The sequence below is a fragment of the Serinus canaria genome, chromosome 2 (genome assembly GCF_022539315.1).
Source record: "Serinus canaria isolate serCan28SL12 chromosome 2, serCan2020, whole genome shotgun sequence".
Classification (NCBI taxonomy): domain Eukaryota; kingdom Metazoa; phylum Chordata; class Aves; order Passeriformes; family Fringillidae; genus Serinus; species Serinus canaria.
Window position 1 is genome coordinate 117,964,536 of NC_066315.1, and position 10,050 is coordinate 117,974,585.

At 36.2% G+C, this 10,050-nt stretch overlaps 1 protein-coding gene across 1 annotated transcript in view; it reads left to right on the plus strand.

Annotated features, from left to right (window-relative positions):
• The window catches only part of PREX2 (phosphatidylinositol-3,4,5-trisphosphate dependent Rac exchange factor 2), a 170,010-nt gene that overhangs the window by 154,348 nt on the left and 5,612 nt on the right, over positions 1-10,050 (plus strand). The window contains exon 39 of the mRNA XM_050971175.1: positions 7,375-7,442. Coding sequence (XP_050827132.1) covers positions 7,375-7,442 — 68 coding nt within the window. The remainder of the gene's footprint in view (positions 1-7,374; positions 7,443-10,050) is intronic.

The following is a 10,050-nucleotide window of genomic DNA, read 5'->3' on the forward strand; positions in this document are numbered from 1 at the left end:
AGCAAAAGCCGCACTATGTACTGTCCCTCTGTGTCCCACCAGCCATGGGTGAGCAGGCTGATAAGAAACCAAAACAAAACTTTCACTCTTCAGAGCCAGTCTTGAAGGCACAGAACATAATATCCAGCATAAACAGAGCACACGAATGGGGATACAAGCATCATAAGGTCACCCTGGGACAGTGGGCTACAGCTGTGGAAAGCAGGTGAACAGCATTGAAAGCAATGAGCCATGGAGTGCCCAGGTGCACTGAGCAATCACCAAAGGGAACGGAGGGCACACAGGTGCAATGTGTGAACAATCAGGGGTATAAAAGGTTGGGCTAAAGAAAAAGAAGGGCAGATGCTTGCAGCCTTCTGATGTGATGTTATTCTCTATGGGCAGACACCTGAAGCCTTCTGATGTGCTATGGTGTTACTCTGTATGGGTTGGAGCTTTCAGACATTGTATGATGATACCCTGTGTATCATGGCTATTTCAACTGTGATGTATGCTGTGACAGGGGTGACCTATGTGCTTCCAAACAACACATGTAGTTATCAAACAGGAATGACTCGACCAAGCATTTTTTAGCCTCCATCCTAATGTTTTGCAGTGTCTGAGTCCTCTTAGTTTGGGTGCTTTGTTGTTCGTGGTTTTGCCTTTTTTTGTTCTTTTTTTAAAATTTTCTTCCCTTATTGTTGAAGGTAGTTTTTTTTTTATTTTTTAATACAGAAATAGGTCATCTTTAACTAGATGCTTGCTTTCTCTTATGATTTTACTAAGTGATTTTTGTATAGTAACTGCCTTGGTGTCACCTTACATCAGAAGAGTCTGTTGAGTAAGACATTTTTTATCTTAATATATCTGATTGATAAAAACAATTTAAGATTATTAACTGTTGCCAGTAAAAAGGGACTTGTGCTGAATTAAGGGAAAGTAAAGAAGGGAAGGAGGAAAAGAAATCCCATTGTTTTTAATTTCCAGGCAAGATTCCTTAGGACAATGTCCTTATTACAAAACAATGGTTTTCACTCTTTGGTCATCATATGATATTAGTATTTAGAAGCTCTTGTGGGTAGATAACCACCTCAACAAGAACTCTTGGTGTGAAGGTATGCCAAAAATACTGGATTAAAAAGTGAAAATGGAGGTTACACTCTACTGTATTAGCACAACATTTTCTAGAGTATCTTGCTATCAGAAAATACTTTCAAAAGGATGTATCTTGGAAGGAATTCAAGGGAGAAACATGAATGTTCCAAAGGTTGTTATACAAAACTTATAAACTGAAGATTAAAGAGCTCAACCTGTTCAGTTGATGAAAGAGAGGTTGAGGGCAGACTTAATCACTCTGCATGCATATGGAACATATATCCCAGCCTGTGGTAGCTTTCAACCTTACAACAAAATCATAAGCAAAATACAGGATGCACTCAATCTTCAAGTGAAAAAAACCATAATTGAATATTGTAACAATTAATCACCGATAAGACAAGGTTCATAATTTCTGGGTTCTAGATGACACCTAATTTATTATGTTCATTAAATTTACTACATATTTTGTGCAGCAATCACAGTTATGAAGATGATTAAAAAGCTGTACTTTGCTTCTAATTTGCTATAGAGAAAAATATGTATATGCTAGGTGTGACCTTTGGTCTCTTAATGCAATTTTGTGGATAGTTTCAAACCATAGATTTGCATCAGTTGTATGTAAGTGTTGCTGCTGAGCATAGGTACATCAGAGTATTTAGTCTCATTCCTTTTTGTATTGGGCTTTCACTTATTTTGGTGCATAAATTAAATTTCTGCAGTGAATAATCATCCTTGAGGTTCTTGAATGTACATCTGCTCAGGAATTCCAGCTTTAACTTGACTTGAAAAGAAGGCTACTGCTTTATATGGATGAATTTGCATGTATAGGTTGATATGTCTGCACCTGAAAATTTAGACAAAAGGCAGATCTGCGCATTTTGCAATCAAAAAAGATGGTTGTAGGGGTTTGCATAAATCTACTGATAGGATGTATTCTGTCAAATTGTACATTTTCAAAATACAGATCTAGGCCATTTTAAAAAATGCTGACTCATTTTTGTATCTTCTGCATTTATGTAATGAAAATTTAAGTCAAAATGGAAGAAACTGACATGGTTTTGAGCAGCTGTAGCTGTACTTGATCAAATACAGATGTGAAAAAAGGCCTTTTGATGAGGCTGCATTCTTTGAAGTAAAACAGCGGGTGATCAATAGCTGTTAAAGATAGCAATATCTCAATACCACACACAGATACTGTGAAAATGTGTGCTAGTATATCTAGACTTTTTTCACACATCCTTTCTCTTGCAGGAAGCCACTATGGCATTTAATTGAGCAATAATCTTTTGTCGTAATTTTCAATCAGTCTCGGAGTTCTGTAGTAGAAATATAACCCTCCATTAAATTCTAAATGTTTTGGAGTAATTTCAACAACACACTGTGGTGTTTTCTAGAAACCTGTTTGGATTTAATGTTTAAATCATCTGTAGGATTTAACTGTCAGGATCATAATGCAGGCCATAAACTTGGAAGAAAAAGAAATAAAAAGGCTTCTTGGGGCTTAATGCAGAACATTTAGTTAAGAGCAATACATGTGTCTTTTCCACATAAAGCAAAAAAAAAAAAATTGTTATCCCATTTACACACTAAACCTTTTGTGGAATAAAGATATTAGCCACAGGGAGGTGCAAGTTAAAGAACATCTATTCCATCTGTTACACAGCAGCACTAACTCCTGTCAGTATCAGCTTTCCACAAGAGGAAATTATCTCTACTTGAAGCTGATGTGTTTTCCAATTTAGTGCACCAGTACTGAATAACCAGAGACACCTGATTGAATGGATAACCTCAGGAATGATTTTATTTTTTAATTAATGAGGTTAAGATCATGTTGAACGAGACTAATAATAGCTCCAACTGTACTGTTGGAACAATGTTCAAAGCAGTTGTCTTGTCAGTTATAATAAGATAAGAAGCACCTGGTCTGTGAGAACTAAAGGAAAGAGACAAACTTGTGAGAGTGGGTATGAACTTGGGTCTATGTAATGGTTCTTCTTAAGCAGTTTTGATTTTTTTATAAATTAGAGAAAAATTTGTCAAAACATCCCAACTATCTTTTGGTAAATTTTTAAAATTACGTATATACTCATGTAAACAACTGCACACACAAAATACAATGTAAAGCATCCTGACAGTAGTGTGACCTCAGGATGCAGCAGAGTAGAGAGGACAGAAGCCTAGGAAAGGAGCTGCAGGAGGGCAGAGAGCTCTGAGGAGAAAAAGTAACTAATAGGTTGATGAACAAAAAAGGCCAGAAGAGAATTTATGCTGTGTTTTAAGTGACCAATCATGTTTTCATGCCTTTTTTAAAGTATCATAACAACACTCTATTTTGAGCCCAGCAGGGGAGGGACTGTGTTAGACCTGTTGTTTGCAAATAGAGATGGGCTGCTGGGAGATGTGGTTGGAGGCTTCTTGGGGCATAGTGATCATAAAATTAGAGAGTTCTCAACATTTGTTGAAATCAGGAGGAGCATCAATGAGACTTTTACCTTGGACTTCTGGAGGGCAGACTTTGGCCTATTTAGGAGACTTTAATTTAGAGTTCCTTGGGAAGCAGCCCTTAAAAACAAAGGAGTCTAGGAATGGTGGGCGTGCCTCAAAACAGAGATCTTGAGGGCACAGGAACAGCCTGTCCCTGTGTGCTGAAAGACAAGTCAATGAGGCAAATGTCCAGCCTGGATGGGCAAGGAGGTTTTGAAGGAACTCAGGAATAAAAAGAGGAAGTATCATCTTTGGAAGGAGTGGTGACAAAAAGATGTCATGTAGGAAGTTGTTGCTAGTAATTCTTTGGGGCTTTTCCTCAAAAGAAATAAGAATTTGGTGGTTTTAAGTAAAGTCTAATTTGTGTCCCAACTAAAGAATAAATTATATGATTATATAAAGCTAGACTCCTTTTTAAATCAATGGATTTGATTTATTATGTGAGCAAGATACTAAAATTAGTTTGTCTAGTGAATGATGCAAGTAAAAATAGGCTGGTTTTGTTCTCAGAGGTAGTCACAGCACTGACGTCCAGGATCAGCATGTGATTAATTTAGATAGTTTTTGCAAATATATGTATATTCTGGCTCTCAGTGCTGTTAATCATGTGCCTTAGAATGGTGAGGTTTCTTTATTATGATAAAATTTTAAAAAACGGCACTGAGAAAAGGCTTGTGGAAGTGCAGAAGGTCTGGATTCAACATGTCTAACTGTGATCAACATCTATCCCTATGTCATTCCTGACACATATTTGTTGTATCTGTTCTTAAGCCTCCAGTAGTGGGCTCTCCTGCACACTGGTTCTCATGTGGTCTGTTCCAGAGTTTTCTTAACCTTTTCATTAAGATGCTTTACTTTGTGCCTCATTTAAGTAGCTTTTTTCTTCTACTTTTCCCCCTTCAATTCTCATTTTCTGTCCAGTATTCCATTAACTTAGCAACCAGAATTTCTTCCCTACTGAGCAGTAGACTTCTAGCATTTTGATTGTTTGCAGAAATGGATCATCTAGCATACTCTCGCCAACTTGTTACTGTGTTACCGCCCTCATCATAAAATATTTCTTCCTCATATCTATTCTGAATATACCTTTGTTTAGTTTAAAACCATTACCTGTTTTCCTATTGCTACAGCTCATGCTTAAAAGTCTGTCCCAAATTTGATTATCATTTCCTTGATAAGCCATCACTTGTATAGATAGAAGAAATCAATTCATCTGATCTGTCATTTTTCAGTTGGATTTTCTTAACTAGTCATTCTTCCAATTCTCCACTGAACTATTTTCAATTCTTTTATTAAAGATTAGCAGTAACTCTGAAGAATTAGTTATTATAATAATCTTGCAGGACTTTGTGATTGAGCAATAAAATAGTAGATGAAAATCAGCATAGATTAGTCTTAGGTGAAAGATGCTGCGGAAAAAACAAACCCTAAGTTCACATTCAAAATAATTGACTATGAGCTTGCCATTCCATTTGATGTTGAAGACCTCAGGATATGAGGAGAAAACAGCTCAATTTGCAGCAGTTATCAGTAAAGCAGAAGCTGTAATGGTTTAGAAGGGATAGAGGACAAAGTAGAAATCATGCCGTCATGACCCTGCATTTGGAACTATCTTATCTCTTCCATAAAGATATAGCATAATGGACAAGATTCAGAGAAGGTCAGGAAAATACTGGCAAGTGGTTGGGAAAGGTTTACAGACAGAACAGACAGACAGAATAATATAGGGCTGTTCAGCTTCATGAAGGGGGATAACAGACTTCTAAAGAACATGTGTCACAGGTAGGGACTGACCATTGTCCTCACCAGTGCAGAACTAAACACATCAAGTGAAACTGTCAGGTTTAAACCAAATTAAAAGAGTGGAAAGCTGGTGAGGGACTTGTTACAAGGGCATGTAGTGAAAGGGAAGGGGTAATGGCTTCAAAGTGACAGTGGGCTTAGATTGAGTATTTTAGAATAAATTTTAGACATCAGGTTTATAAAAAGGTCTTTACTGTGAGTGCGGTGAGGTGCTGGAACATGCTACCCAGAGAAGCCATGCCCCATCCCTGGAAATATTTGGGGACAGCATGAATGGGACTTTGAGCATTCTGCTCAGGTGCAGGGTGTCCTCGCCCATGGTGGGAGGTTGAGACTAGATAACCTCTTAAAATTTTTGCAGCTCAACCATTCTCTGATTCTTGATATAGCAAGTTAAGATTGTACCAAAGATGTGGATCTTTCACAAGGTTAGTGATGTGTATTTATTACTGAGTACAAGATGAGGTGGGAAAGAAGAGAAGAGAATCACTAAAGTTAATTAAACACATACTTGTTGATGAAGAGAGGAAGTATTGAATGATTGAATTCTGGGGGAGTTTCTGGGGAAAGACATGTTTGTCATGGTCTATAGTTATTTGCCTTTGCAATTGTTGGAGCCAATCTTAGAGATAGATGCAGCTATAGTAAAATAATTTTATATTCTGCCTTAATTTTTATATGTATTCTAGTTATTTTTTCTATCTTTATCACCCTTTCTTTGCCTTAAAGAAATGTAAGGACACAGTATGTTATTGTGGCACATGTTGATTTACATACAATCAGAGAGCTTATCTGTGTGTAAACAGCTAGACTTTTTCATATACTTTTCAGTCTATGACAATAAATCAATACCATGTCAATTACCTGTGTACCTGATTTCAGTCAAATGAAAGGTCTAGTCTTACTCTATGACTGGAATCAATTATTGTACCTATTTTACATCATGTGCACCTGGCATTGCAGCTGTGTTAGAAATAGAAATTATCTTTGATGCTTCACATCAATTTAAGATTACGCAGTAAGAATTCTGTGGTTATACATTTTTATTGTCTATTATTTTGTCCTGAATTTACATAGTACAGGAGAAATGAAATGGAGAGTCAGTATATTTATTATTATTTATTATTGATAATACAAGTAGTTTACATCTCCTTTAAAATTATAGAAAACATAGTAAGCCTAATAGATATTTCTTTATTGTGGCTACTTTACATCAATAAAACTGCAATTTAAGAGCTAGTCCTCATCATTCAAAAAGAAATTTTACTAAATTTGCAGAAGAGGGTGTTTTTCACACAACAGTTCATGGTATATAAATATTGTGCATGTCTTATCCATTTCCTCCTTACTAGATGAGTCAGTGAGACAAAAGTGCTTTCATTATTGTTTTTGAAAGGATCAATTGAGGTAGAGAGAGACCAACTTTTCTTTTGTCCCTGCTTTAAGTGGGGATTTTAGACTAATCAATCTCAGGAGGTTCCTGCCTATTTGTCTGGGGTTTGTTCTTGAGTTTCTCTGATTAAGGAAGATCAGGAGTTGCATTTTTCTAACCCTTATTTAGTGCCTGAGTTTAGGCCATTCTTTTTTAGTTTCAGTTAGTATTTTCATAGAAAATAATCTGTATTACTTGTTTGTTCAAAAGTTCATAGGAAATAAGTGACATGTCAGAAAAGAACTTTACCTATGACTTCACGGAATAGGGACAAAAATCAAACAAAATGGAACGAGATGTGTTTGGATTGTTTTAAACCTTAAATGTTAATTTTTTAAAATGATTCTCTTTTAAATTAGTAGGGTCTATATGTGTGCATTTATTTGGTGACAGTCGGCAAGATTTTTGTTTCTTTATTGCTTAAACTTTTTCCTCACCTTAGAAGGTACTAGTTGTTTTGGGAGATGAAACATGTGTTAATTAATTATAACCAACAGTTATGTTCATCTACAAAGCTTAGAAAATTTCCTAATTTATTGTGGGACAAATGACGTAAAATTGTTGTTCTTCTTCCATAGGGTGCGAGAGTACAAAACACAGCCAAGAATTTAGGAGTGAGGGATCGAACGCCACAGTCTGTGCCAAGGTATCTGACTCTTTGTGTCCTAGACCACGGTTTTGTCTACTTTGTGCCAAATTCAGTCCTAGCTGCTCAAAAGCTAACAGTAAACATTGACTCTATTTTTGCTCTAGATGGTAAGATTTGGCTCTTAATGTACATAAAGTCAGTGGCATTATTAGCCATACAATTTTACTTCAAGTGATTAGTTGCAGAAGTCCAGGCCATGTAGCACTTCAAAACATGCCCATTTTTGAAAAATGAATCTTAGTTCATGTTAATTATGAAAACACTGGAGTAAGTCCTTCATCACTTCTAATATTTAGTGGGTTTGGGTAAGTACTCTTAACTAGATCCATAACCCAATTTTAATGAAATACTGTACTGCAGTATCTCAGCAAAATCATGTTCTAGTTGCATTTGGGAATGATGTAGTCTTTCTTTGTCTCTTTCTGAAACATGCTTTACAATGAAAAATGGGTTATTCTATATTTATCCAGCTTTTTAATGTTGTGATGGATGGCAGGTGCTGGAAATATTTCTTTAAAAACATAATACTTGTAAATAAAAATAACCAAGCAATTCTTAATTTGATCTTAAAATAGTTCAATTAATCCAGAACTAATCTAAACTGGGTTTTACAGACTTAAACATAATGGTTTTGTTGACTAATGAGAACACATTGAATGAGCTAGACATATATGTAAAATACATAACAGATCCACTGTGGTATTTAAATTTCCATAAGGAAACAGGGAACTAGTAAAACCTGATAGAGGTGAGTGTATGAATTTGATTAGCTTAGAGGCAGTCCAGGACCAAAAATCCCCGATCAGCTGTTTTGCCTTGTGGGAATCCATGGCAATAAAGTAGCATTTTGTTACATTAAAAGCAATTAAAGCATTAGTGGGTGAAGACTTTTCATATTTTGAACATTATGATTTGGGCCTTAAATGAACTCCTTAATGACGTGATTCTGGAGCTAGCCAAAGAATTCTTGCAACCCAAACTTTTCCCATCCCAACATGACAGAATGTTTATCTAGATTCAGAGTTTTTGTGATAAAGAAAAAATCTAAGTTTTTAAAAATTGAAACTTAGCAATAAGATTTTTTTAGCAATGCATCTGTGGAAAAAAGACTGCCTCTTTCCAGCTGAAACTCCCACAATGTAGCACTGAAATGCTGAAGAAGAATGATGAGAACATAGAATAGACACATGTACCTGGCATGCTTGCCAGTGGGCAACAATAGCAATGTCACAGGAATATCCCAGACCTCTGTGGTCAGGGCATTAGATGCAAAAATCAGGGTGCTTTTTTTGTATAGCTAAACAATACCATGTCTTCTCAGTTCTCTGCTTTGAAAGCAATTTTTTATTTGGTTTCAATTAACATCACTTGACAGGGTTCTCTTGTCTGCAACTGCCATTGTTTCTGTTTGTCAGCTGATGTTTGTACCATCTCAAATAGTTGTTCCATATATAGTGACCCAGAACAGGCTATTTCTGCTGTATAGCATCTTCAGCAGCTTCAGATCCTTAGAGATTTATGCAGCCTTATTATTAGTTTGCTTCACAGTTCCTTTATATCACATGCTCTGAAGACAATCTTAGTGATTAGTGCTATAACCTGAAGAATACACATACCCCAGTACTTGGGGCTGAAGTTTTCTGCACTTTCCATAGAAATTAAATATTGCTTAAACATCATCAAGTATTAACCCCACTGCAATTACTCTAGATAAGACCCTGACTGTATCTGACTTATCTGTCTTCTGCCAGCTTTGAATATTACTGTTTTATTATGCCAGCAGAATCAAATAATTCAACACCTGTTTATTCTTCTCTGCATCCTTGTCTGTATAAAGATCAGACCTTAGCCTCTCATCAGTATAAAAATATGAGATATAAGATATATGTGTCTTGCCTTATATATAGTTCCCAACAGATGTCTTGGTACCTGTACCACGTGACCTTAAATGACTGTGTTTCTTAATCTGCCATATGACTTCGTGGAAGAGCCCAGTGATCTTCAGAACACATAATGGTGGAGATTTCTCTTTGTTATTCCTCCAATGATACATTTTCCCAGAGGAATATGTGTAATCTCCAAATGAGATCATGTCTATGGCTGGTTCTAAGTGCTTTGGTTTCAGAGGAGATACTGTATGCTGAACAGGAGTACAGAACAAGGATGTGAAGTCAGAATGATTGCCTTTTATTTTCAGTATTTCTGTTGTTAGGGTAAAGTTTCAAACACCTGTTAATAACCAAGTCCTTTCAAAAGGGGATAATGGAAGTCCAAAAACCTTTATAAAAGCAGTGGCTATTTCAGTCTGTACTGGGGTAATAATTTGAACCAAATCTTACTGCTGTTGAGTTCATCCATGAAGAAGTAGAGGGAGAGAGAATTTAAAATCTGCATGCTAGTGTCACATGTCTGACACCTGTCGAAGGTGCTTCAAACAGCACCATTCTTCAGGGAAATATTTTTAGAGAGCTTTGACTGGGCCAAGACAAAACAGAAATGGAAGCAATTACATTCACCAAGCAGCTCTTCCAATTGAGAAATCCAGGGCAACAACTGCTAATAGGATTAATGAAGGCATTTTCAGTAAAATTTTCTGTATTGGCAT